Genomic DNA, 26915 nt, shown 5'->3' with positions numbered 1-26915 from the left:
ACATACACAATGCACACACACATACTCACACAGAGAACCACATACACACACACACCAACATGCACAGACATATACTATACATACATAATGCACACACACACACACACACACACACATAAGCACATACAGTAAACACACACACACACCCACACACACCCACATGCACACACACACACACACACACACACACACACACACAGAACCACATAAACACACACACACAGAGCAAGTGTATGGATGCAGACACACACACACACACACACACACACAGCAAGCTTACGAATGCACACACACATACACACGCACACAGAGCAAGTACACGGATGCACACACACACACACACACACACACACACACACAGAACCACATAAACACACACACACACACACAGCAGGTGCACGGATGCACACACACACACACACACACACACACACAGTACCACATAAACACACACACACACACACACACACACACACACACACAGTACCACATAAACACACACACACACACACACACACAGCAGGTGCACGGATGCACACACACACACACGCACGCACACACAGAGAAAGCGTTGATACGGTACCTGACTTCGCTCTCCCTGATGTGACCCTTGAGCTCCTCCACAAACTTCTCCCCCTTCATCCAGTAGATGATGGGCCGGGACTCTCCACTGTAGCCGAAGAAAGCCCTGCAGTCCAGGCTGAGGGGCATGCCTGCGGTGGGGGAGAGAGAGAGAGAGAGGGGGATCAGCTCTCACCCTCAGGCCTCAGGCAACACCATCAATACCTGCAACTCCATCCCCATTCTGCAAGGCACGCTGTCCCAGACTGCACCGCCGCCAGACAACACCGCGGGCCACCACAAGCTGCAACGGAGGAGCGGCCGCCCTGTAGGCCCAGGCTGCGCTCAGTTCACGAGTGCCATTAGCTCCAGAGCGCACCTGGGCCAGTCTGAAAGCCCTGCTGCATCGGCACGGCACCGACATCTCCACTCAGGACCACTGCTGTAATCCCCCTCATTCACAGCCCAACCCCGGGCAGAAACCCTGGGAGTCGGAGTGGAGGATTACTCTGGAGACAGCAGAAGAACCTGGCAACCTCTCATTGACAAGGGAAGAGGGGGAAAGACGTTCCCCTGAAAGGTTAAGGAAAGCACTCAGGAAACATTTACTGTCACCGTCGTTTCGCACCTGTTTTCCAAACAAAGTATCAAAATGTTGGGAGCAAACATCCCTGCTCTTTCCCCCTCAAGCGTCGCTTTTGATTCCGGGACTTAGATTTCGAGGAGCGCGTTCAGTTTTTTGTCACGTCCAGAGCGGTACGTTAAATGAAGCGTGGCGCTGAATCACTTGCAGGCGGCTCCAGAGGCCGTGGGAGAAATAAGAGCGGTCACACGTAGAGGTGTTTATTTTCTGTAAACATCCGAACGGACGCGGGTTTCTCAGGGAAAGCTGACAGTTGTGTGAAGTCGGGCGATGCACACACCTGCCCGTAACCTCTGCTGTATCACACCCGGAGACAGGCAGCACTAATGTCCGCGGGAGATAGCAGCGGCCCCGGACACCGCCGAAAAAATGGCCCCCGCATCCCCGCTTACTCTCGGTCACGGACAAACACTGCCTGCGTTTAGGAAGTTTAAAAAAAGTGCGATTTGGTCTTGAGTCAAGCTGTGGCGAGTGATAGAAAAAAACTAAACAATTTAGAAACAAGTGACTGTCTCCCAAATACCATTCACTTTGCCTCTACACTGAGAGCGAGCCTCAGTAGATTAGCCCCAGGAATGGAGCGATTTCTGCAGCTGTCACGTATTCTAGTCGCATTCCCACTAGCAGAAAATGCCCCTTTCCCATTCCTTCGGATGCCGATTCCAGACGTGCAGATGAAATGTAAACGTAGAAGTCATTCCCACATATGGAATGACCGGAACCACAGCATGGGGCACATCGCTGTCTTCGTTTCGGGAATGACCACTTTAATTAAGTAACAATGCGAAGGCTAACGCTTTAGGCGATTCATTTGCATCCAAAAATGTGAGCATTCTCCATTTAAGCAATGCTCATTTATTATGAATTTGCAAATAAAAATAATGAAGCTGTCTATTTCTTTTATATTTATGACTTCAGTTGATGGACTATACATCAAAGCCTTTAAAAAAAAAAAAAGAATGAAAGCATTTTTCCCCTTTGAAATTTCAACTGTTAGAAGCAGCGGAGGTCAGACAAGTACAACCCTAGAGAAGTTAAGAACACTTACAGTGGGCACAACATAGAAAATGTGTCTGATATTTCTATAGTGCTATATTTAAAATAAATGTGCAGGAGAAATTTTCCGCTTTCTCTTGTCATAATATATACGTACATGAATAATACACATAAGAACTGTCAAAGACAATAGCAATTACAATAAATATACGAGGAGAATATAAAACACAGCACAGTCATAACATGAAAAGCCTGGGCCACTTTTACTGCTGCTCGTTTGAGTCTCTTACGTTCCTGTTCATGTCTTAGGGGATCGGGGAGAACAGGCAGTTTTGGTTTCCAATAAACAGGCTTATTTTTCATAAAATACACATGAAGTTAATCAAATGCAATTAAAATATGAAATATGAAATATGTTTTAAACAGGTATATTCCCCTGGATCTGGGAAACATAAATTATGGAAATTTAATGGACATACTATATACAGTATATGCTGTGTAAATGTTGAAACATTTCTAAAAGGATGTCTACAAATTATTACACAACCGTTTGTCTAATCTTGAGCAGAGCAACTTCAAAATGCAGCAGCAGGAAGAAATACACTCCATGACAGCTATGTTCTTTGTTTAGTGTTTGGTGCTTAGCCAGATTAAGACATTATTTCTCATAACTTAGAGCGCTGCATCGAGCCAAGTAAACAACACAATAAAGACAAGACTGGTGAACATGACTGTCCCTTAAAGGCCAACTTCAGCGTGAAATATACTGGGAATAAACCCTTTGAGTAGACCGTTTGAGCGCGGCACAGTGTAAGTCTTCCAGTTATAGCTCCATTGCCCTTTAAAAGAGGGAGTACGGACAACTGGTGCCCTGCCCAATCACTGTTGTTAACAGGAAACACATGCGTTTCCCCTCTAAATATTTGCCCATCCAATTACCTAAATTGAATCCGAGCGAGTGCTCACTTAATGGCGGAGGATAAATTGGCAGAGCGAGGAGAGGAGGTCGGGAATGTTTGTAAATGGAGCAGTTCTATCGCGAAGAGGAGGGCCTGAAGATCCTAATACCCCCAGCGTGTTGAGAACACAAACAAATGTACAGGACCCAATCAGTTACTGTAGGAAACAAGGTATTGTAATTACAGAAACGTTTGGCTGTTTGAAGTGGAGTCGGCCAGGGTGAGATTAAACCATCCTGCAACGGAACAGTCAGATTGCTTTAAGCAGGCAGTGCAGACAGTCACTCAGGGGAATACTGTACTGAATGGGAATGAGGATCACTACTTTTTCACTTAAAAATATATAATTCCATAAAACAAAATCTGACAAAATCCAATATTTAATAATAAAAAAATGCAACTGCATTTTGCGTTTTTTTCCTTCTGCATAATGATGAGCAGAAGTTAAATAACTTCACAATTAACTTTAATTAAGTGGCTAATCAACCACTTGTTGGATACCACTGCTTCTAAAAAAATAAAGAAAATTACAGTATCAGCACAGAAAGGAATTTGTTCTTCGTCTGTATTTTTTGCCCATTAGTACTCATGCAAAGCTTATAGTGCAAATTGTGGGGGTTCTTGCTCTTCGTCTTGGTCCATTAAGCCTAGTTAAGCAGTTTTTGTTGAGCACTTTACAACATCCCCCAAAATTGCTCTTATATTCATACTGCATGTACTATAACATATGCTAATGCGTGCCAACAATAGAAACAAACTAAAACGGGCAAAGTAGTGTTGTTTTAAATGAAAGTGCTGTACAGTATGGAGGAAAACAAGCACCATTGCTGATGTATGCCACCCACTGCGAGACTGTTTTTAAAGGGTACCTTCAAAGTAGAGGTACCACTATCCCTAGTGTAGGACCAAGGACTTCAAAAGAAGCTTTGTACCTTATGCTGTAGGTCACCTTGCCAATCAAATGTTTCAGGCCATGGAAAAACACAGGGATACAGTCTTCATCTTTTTCCTGCAAAAAATCTGTGTTCAGTTAATGATCGGTTGTATTGACTGGATGCTAAGCATCCACTGTTCAGAGCCAGGAGGGAGGCAGTCGTGTGTACAATTTTGTCTAGAGTATCCCTCTAGAGAAACCTGGAAAGAAAGATAATCCTGGTAATAACAATGAAGTCAATCACTGAACTGAATCCCTGCCATTTACTTGCTACAGACACTACTGTTCTTTGTGTTTTCCCATGTATTTAGTGATTTTCTAAACTGTAAAAGCATGTTCATTACTAATGACACAATAATGTGGCTGTATTTCACATTGAACTTTGAAAGACTTTATTTGTTTTTACTTATTTAAGAAATAATTCTACACTACATGGGCCAAATATGCAATTGTTTTGGTTTAAATTATTTCTTGAGCCATCCAAGAGGACCACAAGGGCGGGTTTGCACTTTTTGAGAATATTTCATAGGTTCCAATACACCAGACATGCTCAGTAATGAATTGAGAAGTATTTGAATTACATTTGGCCCTGGTCTGCTAGAGTACTGCTTTCTTTTCATTACTGCATGGCTATGTTCAAGGTACATACACATCGTACACTGCTTACGTTCACACACTTCCTGTCGATGCTTTAAAGAGACCTATGAACCTGCTATGAACCTACCTATGAACCCCACCACCAGAGCAAAAACAAACAATAACTTCAAAAGTTCCATTAGGCTGTTCAAACATCAGACGACCTTGAGTACCTCCATACACAAAACAGCATGCAGCACTCCAGACAATGTACCTTTCCATGAAAGACCCGCAACTACGGATGAATATGGAAAGCAGTCAACCCATTTATCTCCGAAATCAAATGGTTAAATATCGTTATCAATATCTACTACATGTTCAGAAAACAACATTATGATCTCAGTTTAAGATAACAAGCTTATAATATGGCAACATATTTTTTTTTCTTGCTCTTGAAGTGAAGTTAAATCCTACCGATAACAGGCCGGGAAGCCCTTAGCTGTGCTGAGAGAAGAGCACTGGACACATCGGTCATCATCCCTGCGGCCCCTGAAAGCCTTTCCCGACTCCCGTATCCTCATCTCGGCCCTCTTTGTAGTTGTTACCTGCTGCTGAAGCGATAACTATCCGTTTCAGAAGAAGACTTCAATCGGAGCGGCCCCCGACCGGGCCGGTGTCTGGACAGGTTAGCGTTTGGTCCTGTCGGCCCTGCCGGCCAGTACGGGGGGGGGTTGGGTCCAGCCACACTGAGGCGGAGAAGGGGTAGGGGGGTTTGTGTGACCCAATTTGTTGCAAAATGTGATTTGAACCTACAGTGCATGTCAAAGTCAAACTGTTTTTGTAGGGGGTTATGAGGAGACTGGACACAGCACATTAGACACAGCACTGACTGCATGTCACATGTGGTGGTGGGGGGCGGGGGGGGGGGGGGGGGGGGGGGTCAGGTGTGGGAGGGGGGCAGATGGGCAGGTTGGGGGTATCATAGCAACATAGTGATGCAGGCCTGGTTTTTTAATAATCTATCAACTCAGGTGAGCGTTGTGCCGGAAATTACCTTGAATTGTTTTGACAGTGACGATGCAGCGCAGTCAACAGTCTGGTTTCTCCGGACTTGTTTGAAGCCACACGAAAAGCAACGTCTTCTCGACTGTCACCACCCCTCAACACTCTGCCATTCGCCCGGTCGAAATTAGGCCCCGCAAAGTAATCAAACCTGACTTTCCCGCCCTTAATTAGCCCTAACCGGAGATCTCACACTCAGGACTGTCTGGAAGAGTGGGAAGTGCTGAACCAAACCCAGGGAAGTGCTGAACCAAGCCCAGGGAAGTGCTGAACCAAACCCAGGGAAATGCTGAACCAAGCCCAGGGAAGTGCTGAACCAAACCCAGGGAAGTGCTGAACCAAACCCAGGGAAGTGCTGAACCAAACCCAGGGAAGTGCTGAACCACACACACACACACAAAACACACACAAACATGCACAAATACACATGCACACATACACGCACAGAAACACACACAAACATATACACATGCACACAAACATGCACAGACAAACGTGCACACAGACACACACACACACACACACACACACACACAGACACACAGACACACACACCCAGACAAGCACACACACACGGCCTCTTGTGCCACAACAAATTTCCTTTTTCTCGTCGTCTCTCCACAAAAGACAAATCAGATCAGCAAAATGATAAACGATGCCACCCGGGGTGCTGGGTTTGAAATGGAGCATCAAATGGCCTCAGACCCCCCCACCCCCCGCCCCGAAAAACCGCCAATGTTATTGTGGCAGATCCAGCGGTATTGACAAGATGATTCTCTTCATCTAGCGGCAGACAGAGAGCTCCGTTCATCATTTTTCTGAAAGGCTCTGATTATCAGAGCATTAAGCTATATGCAGAATATAATGGACTGCCTGTCATTCAGAGAGCCCAAAACTGCAGCCATTCGCAGACAGCGATGTTTCACAATGAGCATGTGTGGCTAAAAGTGTCAGGCAAGTTCACAGACAGAGTCTTTGAGGTCCTGCTCAATATCCTGGGAAGGTGTGAACAGTGGTAGAATAAGTTGGAAACTCCAGGTTTAGAAAGTTGAGGACACATTATTTTGTTCCAACCACCTGTATTGGCAAATTAGCACAATTCTTCAGCCAGGATGTAGAACTAATTGGTGAAATCAACTGGCTGAGTTTATGGGTGGAAGAAGCACACGCCTGGAATTAAACTTTCTAAGACCTGGACTTTCCTCGCCATAGATTGATGGACAAGTTGAGTAACACTTTACAAAAAAGTTGCACTTTTTTAAAAGTATATTTTTGAAGTACTTTATAAAACTAAATTGGCCCACTTTAAGTATACTTTCCCACTAAGTATTTCCTGGAACTATGCTTCAAGTGTACCTTTTATCAACTACTTTTAAACCTAAATTGTGATACTTTAAGTATTTTAAACCGTGATCTAAGTTTACGTCTGGAAAGCAAAGTGAAAGTGGGATTTAGTTCAGAAAAAGGGTACTTTTAAGGCATACTTTTAAAATGTGTTTTTTCTTTTTGTAAAGGAAGTCTGCATGCAGAGCTGGCCCGTATCTCCGTAAGCCTCCCGTTCCACTGTGTGGGCACTGGGGGTCTTCACTGAGTTACATCATAGTCACATGTGGCGGATCAGCCAATCGCTGTCGAGCCTGCGCAGGTTACATCAGACAGCAGAGCTTAAAGCCTCTTCAACATCCACTGCAGGTACTGGGTACGGAGCTCAAACTGGCACAGGAGGATTTGGGATGGGTGACAACTCAGTACACAGAGCCGGCTGCTGGCATGAATGTTCTATGCGGTGGATTACGGGCCACAACCATCCATTGGTGACATAATTTGGGTATAAAATGTTTTATTTTTTTAAAGGCATTTTAGTTGTTGCAAAAAGGGTGAGTGCCAATGCGCCTCAAGGCGGTTAACTATAGTACTAGGGCTATAAGGTGCTCAATAGCCAGGACAATAAAGGCCTGGCCCCAAATCCTCTTTTAGAGTAGAGGGAATCCTTGTGGTCACACAAAATGGCTGCCCTGTCAGCTATCCGCACAAACAGCTTTCAGTAGAGGAAGCTGCCCTGGACACATTTTAGCTTACATTTCTCTCACATTAATAAGATAGAAAAACTACTGAAAAACAAATTGTCACAAAAACAATAAGGGCAAGAAGAATGACCACACTTTGAATTGTACTTTTTCTTGAAGGCGTGCCAGCTACAATACCCTGGCTGAATCCAAAAAAGAAGACTACAGGACTAAAGAATTGTAAAGGAAAAGGAAAACTTGACAATTATGCTTACGTTTTACAAAGCTCTCAAACTTGCCATTTTAAAATCCTGTCACGTCTCCACACAGGAGGCCTGAATTAGTGGGGTTTTTTGAAAAACTGCAACCAGGTTTATGAACTTCTTCTTTTATGTATTATTATTACATTTTCACCATCCCCCTTTGCTAATTTAAGCAATGAAGGTGTCTGCTTCTTGTGCATACTGGCCCCTTTCATTTGATATAGTCTGTTATTCTGCAAACTCTTCCTATACAGCTACTTTCACAATTGTAAGTCCTTTGAGGGAGGATGTTTCTAAATGGAGTATCCAGGATTGAGATTCACTGATATGTCCTATGCTACAGAATCCGGATCGTGTGTTGATGTTCTATGGTAGAGACAGAATCTGGATTGTGTTGGTGTTCTATGGTAGAGACAGAATCCGGATTGGGTTTGTGTTCTATATGTCGAGGAATAATTCAGGTCAGACGATTTCAGGCCTAGGCAGACTTCAGTCTTGTTGAGCTTTACATTATCATGGAGAGAAGTTACGAGTAGTTCTCTGAAACTGCTAAGGTTTTGACCATCTTTATATCTGTGAAGGCACAGAAACACAATGTATTATTCTGCTGTGGAGAGGAGGTCAGAGGGTGACACTCTTCCAAACAGAAAAGGGGTCCATGAGCAAACTATCATTGTTTCTCAAAGGAGATAGGAGCTTCCCAGTTTCCAAATACCTCTACTACACTATGGTACAGATAGAAACCAGATTTTGGGCTCTTTCCAATTGCTTATGTTTAATCTGCTGTATCCTTGTACTTTGCCTGACCTGGAAATCGATCAAGGTCCACCACCATCTTTAAGGACATTACAACCCATTAATGTTCCTTTCTATCTCCACAGTTCCAACACCAGTATGGGTCCGGTGCCGGTCCCTAGCAACATGACCGCCGGTCCCCAGCATTTACAGTTATGAAAGGCAGGATGTTATTGGACTTACAATGTGTGCCGGCCCCTGTGACTTTTAGATTTGGAATTGCTGGTCCACAGGCTTTGGAAACCACTGTTCTATGGTACATACAGAATCTAGAATGTGCCAATATTCTATGGTAAAGACAGAATCCAGATTTTGTCAGTGTTCTATGGTAAAGACAGAATCCAGATAGTGTCTGTGTTCTCTGGTAAAAACTGAGTCAAAATTTTATCAGCGTTGACTGTGGCCGGGAGGATAGCACTACGAGAAACCCAAAGCCACAGCGTTAAAATACCGGTGTACCTTTTAAATCAGCAGCTAATTAGATGGGATATCACTGGGGGAAAAAAATAGGAAAATCACAAGCACAGTCACTGTTTCAGAATTCAGTTATGAGCTGTTGTGTTCGATTTGTCGGAGGTACTCCGTCAGTCAGGGTGATTAAGGCCGCAGATAAGGTGTCTGCTCCAGAAGGGAGAATGTCATCCTCTGTCAGTGGGGCTCCAGCCCTCTGCTCATCTGACAGCACATAAAGCAAGCCCTGGAGGTCCTCCCTCCGCTGGGGCTGGGCCTGCCAATCGATACCCAAAGATGTGTGGCTCCATCACGGGGGAATCCAGGGTGGTCCCTGAGCACTAATCCCATTCGCTCATCCGCTCTTCCACGGTGCACTGTACATCACACGACGGAGCAAATTTAATGAGAGCCCGTCACTGATACGGATCTTCATTAGCATAATTGTTTTGACACAAGCAAAAAAAACTTTTTTTAAGTGGAACGCTACCCTGCTGAAAATATGCAAAAGCCGGTAATGAAATTAGAAAGCCTCAGGGGTATTTGTCAGCTGTTTTTCCTCTTGCAATCAATTGATAAACTTAACAATTAAAAAAATCCTGAGGAGGCATCCTGCGAGAGGTTAGACAAAGTGATAAAGTGAGAGTCTAGATGGTAAGGATGGTCTTGGGTATACGTACAGTATATGAGGTTAAATTCCTTAGCCCAACCGTGCTCTGTGTATATGGTTAGTTTTTCCCAAACTGAAAATACAAAATACAAAATCAGTAACATGGAGACCACCCCCTGTGATAATGATGACATTATGACAGGAAAGAAAAATCCTCGTAATTAAATAATTATCTGATTTACATATGTGCCTGTGAGTGGCGAAAAAGTAAAAAAAAACCCCACTCTGATTAAATTGGCTTAATATAAGCGTAAAGCGGGAGTTGATGGACAGATTCATCCGGAGACAGGGACAAATGGCATAGACGTCTTGTGGTGTTGGCTTTATGCACGTCTGATCTCTATGGAGCTTACACCTGCCTCAAAGGTAATAGGAACCGCGTAGACAGCAATACGCCTAATACCACAGATCAAAAGCATTTTTAAAGGGGGTTTATGATTATGCTTACGATGTGTGGCACAGACCTGCATATGCAATCTGACAGGGGGAAAAAAGGAACAGTGTGTTTTGCACAGGTATACAGAAAGTGTATGGAGTAGGTGGCAGTAATATGCCTGCCTGGTGTCTAGCCCCCAATCGAACCAGAATGAAGAAAGGCTAGGCTGCAGAAGGGGGTTTCCTCCAGAGAGTGGGCAAAAGGCACTAAAGAGAAGCTGCCAATCTAATGCAGTGCAGTTCTTTTGTGCATGTCGAAAAACACAATCATCAGATCTGAGAAAAGCATTGTGTGTGTGTGCCTGCATGTGTGCATCTGTGTGTGTGTGTGTTCATGTGTGTATGTGTTGGTATGTGCATGTGTGTGTGTGCGTGTGTATGTATGTTGGTGTGCGCGTGAGTGTGTGTGCATGTGAATGTGTGTGTTTGTGCGTGTGCATGCTGCTGTACGTGTGTGTGTGTGTTGTTGTGCACGTGTGTGTGTGTGTGTCGGTGTGCGTGCATGCGTGTGTGTGTACACGGGCGTGCGTTTGTGTGTGTATGGATGCATGCTGACACATGAAAAAAAAAAACAGTATTTGAAAGTCAAATGATCAAATCCTTAATATCCGGCTTCATCTTCAAACGGTTATTACTGCGCATGCAGCCCGTCTGAAGAAATCCATTAAGCCGCACAAAACATGTATTTCTTTGTAAATCAGAGCTTTGTTTGCGGATGACTCACTGTAGTGGCGGCATGAACAACGCAGGCAACCGCATTCCACGGGTCAATACTCCGGCGAAAACTCCAGAGGACTGTCACATGGCCGCAAAAAATATAGTCCATCCAGTTATGTTTTTTCTCTTGGACAGCCGTCACATAAATCACAAGTGATTTGATTGACCGACACGTCGAGGGAGAAGTGACCCCGCAGTCTGTTCTCTCGTGAAAGGTTAACAGCAACATTTGCACAGCTGCCTAGCCAATACCAATACCATAACTTGTGCATTAAACGTCGGTCTGTTTGTTGTGCTGGGCTGTTGCAATCGCTCAGTGCATTGTCTGCTTAACTTGAGCGCATTGCATTATTATTCAAGTTTACTCCACTAGACTCGTCATTACTGCCCCTTCTTGACTAAACACAGTTGTTGAAGATTAAAATTGCCATCTTTCGCCCAAATGAAATATCAGCATGAGGTCCTTACCATGTTTATCTAGGTTGGTGTAAAGTAAACATCACTTAAAAAGTTTCAAGCAGAAAGCAGTCTGTCCCATGTGGAAAAAACACATAAAATAAACAGTATTAAGCAAACATCTATGAGGGATATCCAGATCAAAGCAAGATTTCCACCACAAAAAACGTGTTTAAAAATCAGACAGCTATAGTCCAGGATGTACTGTAGGTCATAAATGTTACAAACCTTGTGCTTTATTATGAAAACAGTTTTTCATAAATTGCTCCCACTGAAACAGCCAACAGCCCATCAATAAAGGCACGGACAGATTTTGCTTTTATTTAATCGTGCGGATGCTGTTACTGCATCATCAATTAACCATCAAATGGACGAGAATAGCTCATTAGTATAAGATCTATAAGCATTAAATAAGAAATGAGTGTGATCCAGGTGGAGGAGGGGGATCTGAGGGAGCTCATGTCTCCACGAGAGACACAGCCCATAGGGGAGAGGGAAACGCAGCTTTCAACTTCATAGCCAAGCTCTTTCATTTAGCATCACGCCCAAGGAGTCCAGGATATCTTACTAAAGAGATTTCTGCACAAGAAAATTGATTTTTCCCACAACAATTATTTAGTGCATGAATTCTGCTGCTCTGCAAAATTCCCTCCGGAGAATAGCAAGTGGGTGCCAATAGTGGGGAGGAGACAGAGGGAATTTGGGCAAAGGCGTAACATTGCGAGCTGGCTCAGGTCACTGCAGTGTGTCCCAGATTTTCATACAGAGGTTTATAAGATGAGAGTCGAAGTCGTCACGCCCAAGGTGAGCGGGGCTCAGCAGCGTTGTCGCCACAGAATGATGGAGATATTTGTTCTTCCTCACGTAGAAAAATAAATCTCTTTTTACTACACTCTTGCAATGGAGCACAAATCAAATCAATATCAACGAATGGATCTATACAAAATCTGCAGTGGTGAGCAGTCTCTGCTTCTGAGAACAATGGGTAAAGCTAGCCCACTATATAAACCAGCACAGCCAGGATGGATAATAGTTCTCTTACAATTCGAGGCATTTTCCATTTCATGTAAAAACAGATAACTGTCATTTCATAGTTAAAATGACAAGGGATAAACAGACAGGAAAATCAAGACTAAACGTTAAGACAGCTTATCTGATTCGCTCATCATACAGCATCATAAAAACGAGGTCCATGCGATGCATTCCCTGAACGTTTCTCATTATTTATCACGTTTCCCTAACAATAGACTGTGATGGAAAGCTGTTTAACACACTGTCAAAGTGAAAACATTTCAAATACTAATGCCTGGCTGTGAGCCCAGGCGTCTGGGGACAATCTCATATTTCAAACGGCTACATAAACAGCATGCGTCTCTCTGTCGCAGGGCAGCCACTGACAGACTGCACTTGTTGCTGAACTCTCTCCATAAAGCTCGGCGCAGATCATCAAAGTTGCTTTGGCCTCTGAAATGTGACAGATGTGGGCGAGGTCAATCGAAATTTCCGTCCGCAAAGCCGCGCATCAAAATTAGATGTCAAATCTCAAGAGTCATTTCACAAAGAGTTCTGGGTTTCGATACTGCCGTGATTAAATAGGGACTCCTTCGTTACAAAACTGGAATTAGCGGTAAACAGAAGGTTACCAGCTCTAATCTTGTGCGTGGTGGTACCTATTTTGTGTTTGATGCATTGTGTGTTCACAAATACCCTTCTGAATACCACTGTTGTAATGTGTGGTTATTTGCGTTATGGTCACTTTCCTGTCAACTTCGACCAGTCTGGCCCTTCTCCTCTGACCTCTCACATTAACAACACGTATTTGCTCATTGGTTGTTTGTTATTTTTTGTTTTTCTTACCATTCTCTAGAGACTGTTGTGCCACCAAACCCACCTCGGCCAAAAATAAAAAATATGGATACACAATGTGGCATGAACAAATATCATGAATACATTTCTGCAGCCACACGTCTAGAGTGACGGATATAGAGAAAGAAAGACAGACGGATGTACTGAGAGTTCCATATATTTGCATAACCCCCAGACCTCCTTTGTCTAAAATTAAAATCTTCAATTCATGGCTTTCCTATGACCTGACACTGTCAAATTACAGAATGTATGAAGTGGCAACCCATTTCAAGCATTGTATTTTCGTGGGACAAAGACCGTGTCTTGATTGGTTGATTAACTGGCAGGAATAATAATTTTCAAAAATTAGCCGCATTACATCAGTTCACAAACCATTAATGCTACTTATTTGAGAGGTACTAAAGATCAATTTCTTCACAGGAAATTTGTACTAATGAGAAAATAAGCTCCCAGAATCCCCCTGCTCATTATTAGTGGTTCCAAATGAAGACAGTTCAAGATCACAATTAGGCAGACCAATAGATTTCAACGGGAAGCCTCCCCTCTGAGAATTATCATTAACATATTTATTGAAGGCAAAGAAAATCAAAAGAACAGATCACGAAAAGGAGAACATGACATGTGATATTTGTTAGATGTGGCTGACTTGTGATACATTGTAATTTCAATGTATAGAAATGCAATAAAAGGAAATCTGAAAAACAATAGAAACAAAGGAAGGTTCAGCCATGTGAAATTAAGTGCCGACAAATCCCTTATAGCAGGAAATGAAGAACAAATGTGCCCTTCACATTTATATATACTATGGATCAAGCTATAAATTCAAGTAACTACCAAGCTAATATAAAATATCCAACAGTTAAGGGGGTGTTACCTAAAGCAGCACATTTAACTCACCCAGACAGAAATCTAATAAACACAGACTTCATAACAAGTACGCTGAAACCTTCAAAACTAATGGGAATCCAACCCAGGATTTATAATGGGGATTTACAAATAAAGTATAAACAGATTTAATTAAATCTAATATTTGCACAAATGATCGCTGTCTTGTCATCCTTTCAGGCTGTCTGTGCAAAAAGAATATGACCATAAAAAACGGAAGAAAAAAAAAACCTCAGCGCAGAAGTAGACTCCAAGAATCCGCAGATAGCGAAGCTAAATCTAGTCGACCAAATGAAACATCTATTTTCCTCAAACTCATAAAACTGTCGAGAATCATAAAGTGTGGGATGTCTGCAGCTCTCTTCAGTTTGGGCAACTCGGCCTGAAGTTTCAGTGCCTGCGGAGCTGGCTTTAAACGGTACCCCAATACCTACAGCGAGAGCACTCCAATTCTCCTGCTCAAGTCACACACAGGTTCTGTGGAACCACCAGGAACTCAGCGTCATCTTCTTCATTCAAGCGTACAGGTCCTGTTTCATCTGTGAAAACGGCCCTCACAGCAGAATCTCCCTGATGTTGAAGTTGAAACATTCAAAATGTCAGCATTTTCTTAAAATGTTCTTCTAGAAATTACAGCAGTGTTTATACATAGTCACCCCATTTCAAGACACCATAATGGTTGGGACACATGGATTCACAGGTGTTTGTAATTGCTCAGGTGTGTTTATTTGCCTCCGTAATGCAGGTATAAAACTTTCCTCTATGGACACATCCTATCTGCTCAAGTTCAAGCAAATGCCTCAAAATTGACTGGCCGGCAGTTCATTCTACAGCAAGACAATGATCCCAAATATACTGTGAAAGCAGCAAAGGAGTTTTTTGAAGCTGAAAAGTGAATCACTCGACCTGAACCCAATTGAGCATGCCTTTCATATGCTGAATGCATATACTGTGCTTAACCACATGCAATTTTTTTTATTACAAATCTCAAATTGTGGTGTAGGCAAATAAGTAAATTATGTTTTTTAAAATGAAAGAAATGTATTTGGTTAAAAAATGAAAAACTAATAAAGAATTTTTCAATATAGTAACAGGGAATACTGTACACATAATATAGGGAATACACAAACAGTAAACATATTTGCAGTATTGTTGTAATTGATGGCAAAGGCAATTTATATGGAGAGATGAATTATATATGTATGAAAATTAAATTTAAATTTAAATTATGGTCAGCTTTAAAGCAGAACTGATAGTTGTAGCAGAGAAGTATGGGATGCTATGAAAAATACAGTATGCACAATTGGCTATTTATATAGTGTATCTGAAACATGTTTACTGAGATGACAGGTATGACATCCATCAAATTTCAGTTTGGCAGGGCATATCCCTTACTTATACAACACTGAGAGGTAGGCAGTTAGAGTTTCTTAGAGTTTCTGACAGAAATGACTGTAATGAAGTTATTTTAAACTGCCTTCATTCTAAGTGAAGCTGTCTCATAAAGCATTCCTCTGAAAATGAACCTTTCTTTTTTATATACTTTTATTTCTTTTTAAATGTGTACAATTATAAATATTCTTTGTGCTTCGTGCCACTTTGTAGAAATGTGGAAATGTATTTGGTATTCTGTAAATTATAGTACCCCTTGATCATTGAACAAGGCAACAGCTTGAAAAAAAATATTTTCGCCTCCAGCAAGTCAAACTTCTTGAAAGAGTACCCCGCCGGGCTGTGTTCAGGAGCTGAAGTAATATCAATGAGAAAGCAGCCTGGCTGCAGACACTGTGAAGAATTATAATCCAGTTTGTCACTGCAAGATAGCCAGACTATGTCTCCCACCTATGGCACTCTGACTTTTCTACTAGCTTCAGTGCCCATTCAGGTGGACAAAGTGGCAGCCACTTCCTCTGGCCTCAAAGTAGCCAGTTCTCCAGGCCTCAAAGCAGCCACTTCTTTAGGCCTCAAACTAGCCACTTCTCCAGGCCTCAAAGTAGTCACCGATGGCACTCTGACTTTTCTACTAGCTTCAGTGCCCATTCAGGTGGACAGAGTGGCAGCCAGTTCTTCAGGCGCCAAAGTAGCCACTTCCTCAGGCCTCAAAGCAGAAGGGCCCTACCAGGAACTGTAGCGTAGCGTAGTGGTTAAGGTAAATGACTGGGACACGCAAGGTCAGTGGTTCTAATCCGGGTGTAGCCAAAATAAGATCCGCACAGCCGTTGGGCCCTTGAGCAAGGCCCTTAACCCTGCATTGCTCCAGGGTTAAGGGCCAGGGCTCCAGGGGAGGATTGTCTCCTGCTTAGTCTAATCAACTGTACATCGCTCTGGATAAGAGCGTCTGCCAAATGCCAATAATGTGATGTAATGTAATGGGTGGAATAAGCGTAATACAGAATGTCTTGATCCACCCTTGAGAAACGATGAACATATTGATCTCTGAGGAGCCAGAGCCAGGTAAACCAAGAAATCCTTCCAATCGCTTATTTTTACCTCCTTGTATCATTTCCTTTGATCTCTTCCTAGCTCCTTAGCTCCAGCCTACAGAAGATGCAAGGAAACGACAGAAGGATGGAGGAATCAAGGAAATCAAGGAAAGAGGATTGCTGGTTCGATCCCGCCTTGGGCTTGTCAAAGTATCCCTGAGCAAGACCCCCATTGCTCCTGAGAAGCTGGTCAGTGCCTTGCATGGCAGCCAATCACCTTTGGTGTGTGTGTGTGTTGTGTGAATGTGTGAATGAAAAGCATCAATTATACAGTGCTTTGGATAAAGGTGCTATATAAATGCAGACCATTGACATTTACCATGGATACCAGAGTACCAAAAGAATGTTCTGATCTGTGGCAATAAGGAACACCAGAAATGTTTCCACTGGGGTCTATGCCTCCATACACCAGGAATGTTGACTATACTGTACCCACAAAGTTTTCCGTTTTCATTTTCTTGAAAACAGCAGAGCGAGCCTATAAATATCCTGAAATAAAAAGAGCTCACAGACTGGTTCAATTTTCTACTAGGCCAAATGCAGTCTGCCCTGACATCTGTCATGAAAGAAAAGCTTAAATACCTGTTGGCTTTGTGGGTTCTGCAAAGTGGAGAGAGAGAGAGAGAGAGGAAAACAAATAAATCACTTATGGCCAAACCAGCTAGATTAAAGGTGAGAGAAGCTGGAGAGGTAGGGTGAACATATGGCAGCTCTAGCCTCTAGAAACTCCTTGACCTAAAGTGAAGTCCTTAGAGAATCTGTCATAAAGCGTATTTGAAATTGCAGCTCTAAGACAGTCTTAGAGGGGAATGGAACCACACGGTTCTGTATAAATTAACCTTCTAAGTAGCTCGGACCAAAAGAAAGGTTTTCTTGATAAAGTTCCCCCCCTGGCAATCTGGAATTAAGACCCCGGCACTACTCTGTGGCTGAGTGGAGTTCACAGGTGACGCACTGAATGTGTCAGGTCAAGGACTTAAGAACTAGGTCAAAGACTGAGAATACATAATCTTCTCACAATCGAATCATCGGCCTCCAAGGGCTTTTCCAGGGCTTTAAACTTAATAAAAATCCAATTTCATTCAAGAGCCTTTGGTTTTGGAAGAGATTGATGTGGCATTAGGTTATTAACTTGGATATGGTTGCAGCCATGTTGCCGTTCAGGATTTCACATCGAAAGAGGGACAAACATTATTGAAAACAAGCTAATGGCCTGGCACATTGGCTACTGCGATAATGTATTGTTTTGCATTGTTTGTGAACCTGTGAGTTCAGCATGTGTTATTTCCAACCTTTGTTTAAGCCTGTATTTGCACTACATGAGGAGGTTCAGAAAACAGACCCACAGCCCACAGCACACATAGCATATTGTGATCCAAGGTGGGTGGACTGGCTGAATGTACAGAGTACTTGGAGGGAGAAGTACTTGTATAATACCATGTCTGCATATGTCCAGCTAAGTGCATATCCGTTCAAGTAGGGCCATATATACTTTATAAGAGTACACTGAACATTTCACTCTATAATTGGAACATTGGAATACATCCAAACATAGGTTGTAATAAAGTGCAATTCTTTATTATGCTATCCATAGCCATGGAGATCAAGTGCAGTTCACACAGAAAAGCTTTGGCTAAATCAGTAAAGCTACAGCAAAGTCTTATGCTCGAAGTGAGGCATGATTAAGAGAGATCACAAAATAAACAACTTCTTTCACTAGGAGCAGTGGATAACTGTGGTTCACACTACACTGTGACATATTGCTACTGTATGGCTAAGTCCTAGTCTAGAAGTGAGGCATGATTACAAGAGATGACAAAATAAACTACATCTTTCACTAGGAGCAGTAGGTGACTGTGGTTCCTTTTGCTACTGTATGGCTAAATCCTATTCTGATTACAACAGATATGATAAAAGAACGACTACATCTTTCACTAGGAGCCGTAGGTACAGTAGCTGTGGTTTAAACACTTAAATGGTTGAGTTGTTTATCTGCCCAGCTTCCATTTGATTGCATAAGTACTCTGCTGCGCATCACTTAAATCTGACCCGAGAAAGCGAAACTATTCCAACAATGAGGTGCCTCCAATCCAATTCACTGGACTGGAAAAACACCTCACCCTCCAGATGACTGATTAATCCCTCAGACTCCATGCTTTCAGCCCAATACAAGCATTGCACACAATGAAAAAAATAAATAAATACAAGCCCCTTTAAATGTAAAGTGTGACCTGATGAATCTAGCCTGACATTTTTTGGATGGGATTTTTAAATGGGGCTGCACGATAATCTGGAACATTGCATCTTGCCTGGAATATAGCCAGGTTTTCACCCGAACACCTAGATATCTAGACATCTCTAGACCTACCTATCTAGCCACGGATGAAAACTTGGCTATATATAAGGGAAAGGCATCTAGCCAACTAGGAAGTGCCCAGGCTACATCCAGGTGAAACCTGAACTAATTAGTCGGTTTGTATCAAAATGTCTCTCAGTCACAGATTTCTAGATTCCGTCTTTTGCTCACTGGCATTAGCAAACATGCATAACGTGAAACCCCCGCTCCTGATTGCCAATATTGTGTGCAATTACTACTGCCAATCCGCTATGGCAAAACAACAGCTTCATACTCATTCATCCTTTGTAGTGGCCACTCAAGCCTGCATCGCTGGAGTCGCCACTCTGTGAAGTGATTGGGGCATGAGCGTGATCCCACTGAACGCATCACAACCAGGTCCCCCATCCTCTCACCGAGCTGCCAATCAAATCAAGTCCTGCCCCCAACGGAATACGAAAACAGCAAAGATTCACGAGCCTCTCCAAGATACATGATGCAATGATGTGCTGGTGTCAGGATGACATATATGAATAAAGAAAAAGACAAATTGAACATACTGTAATTTCCAGATGACAGGTTCTCTGCTCTCCAGACAAGTGGCTATTTACCAGCAGACTGATTATGATCAGCACTCTGAAATGAAGAATAACACTTCAGTCCTTAGTACACAATGAAGGAGCACACCTCATCTCCAGCTGTGGTTCTAATCCCATGGTGGAAATGCACAGCGTGACAGTTTATTTCTGTTTCATCAACTATAAACCAAATGGCAATCAACCATAGAAGTATTGAGGAACCTTGTGATCTAGAATGGGCCTTTGGTCATCCAGCTCATTGAAATGAAGGCTGTGGATGGTGGGTATCATGATTTCATTTGCAGAAGGCTCATTGTTAAAAATAGAGAATCTCATTTCATCACAGTTAAATCAAATAAGTTATCCCAATTAAAGTTTTAACACATTTAATCGAGGGCACAATGGTTATTTGAATGGCCACCAAATAAGGCTTTGTGAAGTATCCAGTGTCATAACCTGCCTACGATTTCTGAGTGCAAAAAGCAGAGATAGCTCGTTAAATAATTTTGTTGAGAGGCTTATCCTTCCTCTTCCGATGAACCCAAGCGCGGATACTCATCGCGCAGGTTTAGGACACTAAAAGGCGCATTTGCATTTTAAAAGTACAGCCGTGACGGGGTACGAATGTGTTGTGAAACAAGCCGCGCTAATGGCCTGACATTTTCATTTTGGCTCATCTCCTTTCAAAGGGAGTCGCTGGAGTGCCGGAATCAAGTGCCAGGCGGCCATTTCGGGTCAGCTCCGCCGTGATGTAGTACCGCTGCCGGGGGCAGACGCGCAACGCGCGGATGGAGACGGAGGGGGGCAGCCACTGAGCACACAATGTGTTACCCCCTGAACCGCGAGGTGGCCCATGCCCCAGCTCTCCACCTTCTCAAAATTTAATACCCCGCGCTCTGGAACGCTGCCCACGAAAAGCGAGGTTCTGCCTTCCGCGGAGTCAGAGAAGGTAATTAAATTGCATTATGCTTCCCTTCCTCCTTTTCATCACAGGTGACATGTTTTCCAATTTAAGAGAGATTTTCCTCTGCACCCGGGGGGGGTGGCAAAGTGACCGTAATGATGAACACGACTTTGAGGCGATTCGTGACTTTGAGCCGATTCCTGCGCAGTTCACACAATAGAGTCGAATCACTGAGAGATGCAAAGGGTACGCTTGCAGAAAGAAAGGCACAGTGGAGGCCCAGAACATTTGTTCTTTGAGGAATACATTTCCCAAATGTACGAAAGGTACAGGACTGTTTTTTGGGTACAAATAAATACCGACAAAAAGGCACAAAATTATTATTAAACGAATGAGGGGTGCAATTTCATATACCTATAATGACAAAGTTTTGTATCTTTTTTACTGAGTGTGTAAGGAATATTAAATCAAGGGAGATAAAACCACTGGCCTTCTGACTAGAAGGTTGTGGATGTCAGAACAGCAGAGTCTCTGACAGCAGAGTCGCTGACTGAAGACTCATCTCTTCAGGCTACACCTTTCCCTCCCCAACTCACCACCATGATTAGCCTTAGGCTGTAATGGCACTCATGTATAGATTGTATAGATATTTTTACTTGTATAGATATAGTTTTATTTTTTGTCCTCTTCGCACTTATACTTGTGTTTGATTTGCACTTCGTTGTACGTCGCTCTGGATAAGAGCGTCTGCTAAATGCCATGTAATGTAATGTAATGTAATGTTGTGATAAGCAGGTGAAGCCACAGAAAATAACTAATAGTTTAATTAAAACAAATAAAGAAAATAAAAATTAATGTTACCATTTGAAGGATTCTAGGGCGATTCTAACGAAGATAAAGCAAAAACCATAACGATACATATTATCCTAATCTATTTACAGGAACAATCACTACTGCAAAAAAAGTCATCAAGGTTATTAAAAAAAAAACCCTCCTCGTCTTATGCCACTTCAAAGCAACAAACTTTGATATTTTACACTTAATTTATGCTCCCAAGAGAATTTGAATCATGCACTTTTAAGCCTTTGGGGGTAAACCATTGCGTAATTAAATAGGAATAATCATGAACATCAAAACTGATTGATACATTTGTCATAAATTAAACAACACTATTGCCCACTAGAAAACCACAGATTTTAACAATATGTTCAACTGGGTTACATGTTTTCCCAAACTAAATTTTATTTCCATAAGATTATTTTTTGATTCTCAAGATTCTTGAGCGTGAGATTCAGGAAAAGTGCCATCTGTTATTTTATTTACAAATGTGTCATAATCTTCTTTTTTTATACCACACAGCATGGGGAAGAAACTTATCTTGTTCATCGGCAGGAAGAAGTTTAAAAAAGCCATTTAATAGAGCAATACAAACCTGTAAACACATTTCATTTCCTATCTAGCACATTAAAATGATGTCATTCAGCTGAAACACATACAGTATCATACATGAAATTATGCTCAAGAAACAAACGCACCACTGTATTGTGACAAAACAATTGCTTTTAATTGACTAATTAATTAGCATCATGCAGCAATATAAGTGTTGTCAACAGTATGGTAGCATGATTACATTAACTGCTTAAGCCATCCCTGGTGGATGTTACGGGTTTAACATGACAGGCTGTACACTCAACATCAACAGGTTGGGACAGCTTGCCACGCTTGCTCCTAATAGGAATTTTGGGGAGTGAATTTGTCATTCAAAAGCAGAATCACCCACTTGTTAGCCAGTGGCAAGGCAATATACAGCTAACCCGTGTCTTCTGTATTACAAGGAATTTCTACCTGGCTAAGCCAGTCAAATACTCAGCTCTGATGTTTCGGTCTAGCACCCTACGAGGTGAAAATAAAATGCATCCCTTTTATGTATTTTTTTTTTTCTGTATTTCGGGTATTATACTTGTACATCCATTTGACTGCAGTGGTATTAGAGAGCCTGCTAAATAAGTGGGCTTTACCATTTAACAAATTGATTGTACAACAAAACAAAAATCTATAATCCAAGTCGCAGAAACCTTTTAATGTTTGAGGACTTATATCAAAACAGCAAGATGATTATTGTAGTATTTTTCAGTATTTCATGAGTGCTCCTGATATCGACATGTTGAGGCATGGTATTCTCAAGTGATAGTTTTGAGTGGATTATGTCACACCAGATTTTCACTTTCAGGTTTGTTTACAAATAATTTGCTTTGAAATTCTTAAAAATGACACATCAGTCAATTATAATAATTTGAGTCTTGATTTTGGCAGATCTGGTTTAGTGGAAATGTCGTCTGTGAGTGCTCTCATTGCCTCTGTGCTGTCACTCCTGTTCTGAGACATTACAGGCATTTGGCAGATGCTCTTATCCAGAAGGACGTCAGACAAAGTAAATAACCGTAACCAGGGACATATGCACTGAAGACCCTAGAACAGGGGTCAAGCTCCAGCCCTGGAGGGTCTGTTGGTTTTTGGTGTGTTTCAGCACTAGTGATGAATATAATTCTTTCATTGGCTAAAGACTCCACACACCTTGTTCTCAGCCTTAATTGGCTGCTGATTGAAAGGAAACCACAAACACCTACAGACACTGCTGCCCTCCAGGACTGAAGTTTGACACATCTGCCCCAGAGGGTAGTACAGTTCCAAGTGCTAGAAGTGACCACAGAACCTGAACCCTGCAAATTAAGCTGATGAGATGGGCAGGGAGACATGGGCCACCAGTAACGTATCCATTTTTAAATAAAACCTATGGCAGTGGAATTGTGCTCCAAGGATACAATAGAATGGTAAGACCAATATATACAGTAGGCCTACTGCACAACGTTACATTACATTAATGGCATTTGGCAGACATTCTTATCCAGAGCGACGTACAGTTGATTATACTAAGCAGGAGACAAGCCACCCCTGGAGCAATGCAGGGTTAAGAAGCACCAACCTTGTGGGTCCCAGTCATGTACCGTAACCACGACACTACAGGCCACCTTTATATATGAAAATATATATGACAACCGGAGAACAACATGATGAAATCATGAACCCCTCACAACAGGGACCTAGGGTATGAGTGTATGGCATAAATGTGCGAACCATGAACATCTGGTCATCTGAACATCCATATTTATTTTGTAATCTCAACATAAACGACATGGCTCAGGCAGTAAGAACAGTCGTCTGGCAGTTGGAGGGTTGCCGGTTCAATACCCCGTCCGGGCTGTGTCGAAGTGTCCTTGAGCAAGACACCTAACCCCCAAATGCTCCTGACGAGCTGGTTGGTGCCTTGCATGGCAGCCAATCGCCGTCAGTGTGTGAGTGTGTGTATGAATGGGTGAATGAGAAGCATCAATTGTACAGCGCTTTGGATAAAGGCGCTATATAAATGCCAACCATTTACCATAAACAAAAAATAGCTGTTGGATACCATACAGCAAACTACTGTTCCCTTAGAAACCATAAAATATGAAACATGCTTCCCGAAATGATCCACTTCAGTAAGATCGTGGTAATTGTTATTTTTTATAAATAGAGTAGTTAAGTGAAACAACTTATTTACTTATTGAAGTTGAAGACCGGAAGATGAAAATAAATATTATGAAGTATTATATTGCCAGTGAAAGCGTGTGGTACACTGCTAAATGATATTTTCTTTCTTACACATATTTGCATCAACAATGGTATCCAATTTTATCCTCTCTGTCCTTCCTTATTTTGGATTGGCCACCGTTAATTGTGACAAGGTCAGGACAGCCTAGGCAATTAAAGTGACACAACGCTGTGTCCTTCTCTCCCTTCCTCATTGTTCTCCTTTGAAACAACCAACAAAAGAAAAAAGACATTTTAGACACAGCAGAGACAATTATATTCTGTTTATTTATGTCACAAATTGAGAAAATCTTCAATGAAAAGGAATTACAGAGACGGTGTCCTCTGCAGTGTGTGGAGAATAGCAGCCACTTTAATTGGCTTGGCATTAGTCGTTAAATGAATCTCAGGAGAGCCTTGCATTGTTTCCCAGTACTTCATGCCACAGTGAGCACTTATGAGAATCATATAATAATAATCTGGACTATGCATTATTGAAAGAATTATACATTGTGGATGTTCTCTATCATAAATAATAATTGACGATTCAGTGTGATACTAATGTATGTTGAAAAGTAACCCTATGCACAACTTCACCCTCTGGCTAGATATCATCTCCTTTAGGCCTTCCATTTTTCAATGATCTTGATATGAATCAAGGAGTTGTATGATAATACTGGCTCAATTAAAAATAATCTGTGATCGTAACTTTATCTACCCAGTTGATGCATTAATGTCTAAAGCCCTAGTATGATGGTATGACTTCACGACTACAGTACACTTGAGTGACTATCATGAGTATCATGAGTGGCAGGAGTAGTTTTGAATAGAGCCATTTTACTGTGAATACATTTGAAAATGAAACCAGTATTAGATTTGCACATTGTAAAGGCCCAGCGGAGATGGTCTACAAAAACGCTCCTCTGTGAGTACACTGGAATATTACCAGAGCTGCTGGGAAGTTAAGGGTAGAGTTTGAAGAATTGTTTAAGAATTATGACTGGGGGATAATAGGAACTGGGCTGAATATATATGTTTTAAGCAGGAGCTATCATTTATTGACAGAAAAATGTCTCCACACAGTTTTTTATTTAGCAATGGACCCAGATGTTGTGAATGTCCATTGCCAGTCATTTGTCAGATATATGGGGTGTCTGTAGAGTTTTACTATGGCTTCATGCATTTTCTGTTTTGTTGAGGAAAACACCTAATAAAAAAATAAAAAAACAATTCAGAATAATTAATGGTGTTTGTCTGGATGGCATGTCTGGAATATACATATCAGTATTTAATATTTCAAGGAAACCATGATTTGTTTCAAGTGAACCAGCTGTATAACTACAAAAGGAGACAATGTAGGTACAAACCTGCGTTAGGTTAAAACAAAGTGTACTACAAAGTGAGATTATGGGGCTTGCGAACTAATCTAAGTGCTAACCCTGGGTTTCCCGTACTATGAAGCTGAGTTTGAATTGGGGCATATCGCCTGGGCAACGTACAGTATGCTGCATGGCTAGCCTGGTCCAGGGCAGGTCACGTTCAGGCTACCGGCTTGAAACATATAAAAGCATCGCCCTTTGACCAATCAACTCCTTGGAATGACGCGGCTCTCCAGAAAAATATTTAGCGACAAAAGTCGAAAAGTGTGACTGCTGCACAACAAAATGTTCAGTGTTAATTCAAATCTGGCAGAGTACACACGAGTCAAGGAGACCATATGTACTCTCTAAGAGCTGAGTTAACACTGCATTTTACTCTGCATTCCGGGGTAATTAACCATGGCTATGTATGTGTGAGGGTACTATCCTGTGGAAGATTCTGACAAACTCTCTGCCATTGGCTTTCTCAGTACATAACATCTATGATCCCATGCTATAGTATCTTCATCACAAAGTGGATATAAAGCAACAATATGAAGCTGACTGCCCTGCGCTGCATATCACTCTCTATCGCACTCTCTCCTTCCTGTTCCTGTTACTCTCCGTCTGTCCTCCAATCAGGGCAAACGCACACATTAACATATTCATGAGTCTGGTGGCTCCCTCCGATGACAAACGACAGCAGGAGGAGAGAGCGGAGCCCGCCCTGGACTCCATTCCCTGGCTGTTACTCTGTCATCATGACACCAGCCTCTTTCTGAACCCAGCGGGGGCTCCCCGCTGCTTCTGTTCCCTGTCACTCCCTGTGTATTTATATGAGGCGTAAATACCCGCGCTCCGATGGAGCGTCCGTCTCGCCTTACTCACCAGAAAGACTTATATTTGTCTCCGGCAGTACGTGTGTCTCACATTAGAACACACACAGACACAGACGACAAGGCCAAAGAGAGATTCGCAAAACCGCCCAGCCACTGAGGGATGACAGAAGCCATTGACACAAACTGACAAGTTCAGATATAAAACAATGCTTCCCATTTGTCAACGTCCCCGTGATCAGATTAGGGGATACCGCGATCAAATAACAGGGCCGCCCAAAAAAAAAAAACTCCAAACAACCGCATTAAGCAATTTCGCGTTATTGTTTACCTGAGGTTGCACAAAACCCCCGTTTGATATTCTCCAAGTCCACCCTGGCTCTCCCCTCTCCACCTGCCTTCAAGAAAACAAGCAAATATTCCTGCATTTCTCCATCTGAAATAATTTATATAATAACCTGTATTTATATAGAGTGGGTTGACCGAGCACGCGTTCTCTTTTACAGCAACACCCTGTTAA

The 26915-nt window shown here is 42.3% G+C and overlaps 1 protein-coding gene across 1 annotated transcript in view; it reads right to left on the bottom strand.

Moving 5' to 3' along the window:
- il1rapl2 (interleukin 1 receptor accessory protein-like 2) overlaps positions 1-26915 on the bottom strand; it is a 236921-nt gene that overhangs the window by 20788 nt on the left and 189218 nt on the right. Inside the window, exon 6 of the mRNA XM_061236197.1 lies at positions 584-713. Coding sequence (XP_061092181.1) covers positions 584-713 — 130 coding nt within the window. The remainder of the gene's footprint in view (positions 1-583; positions 714-26915) is intronic.

Source organism: Conger conger, chromosome 3 (assembly GCF_963514075.1).
Source record: "Conger conger chromosome 3, fConCon1.1, whole genome shotgun sequence".
Taxonomy (NCBI): domain Eukaryota; kingdom Metazoa; phylum Chordata; class Actinopteri; order Anguilliformes; family Congridae; genus Conger; species Conger conger.
Note: the sequence above shows the minus strand (reverse complement) of the source record. Positions and strands in the feature narration are given on the sequence as shown.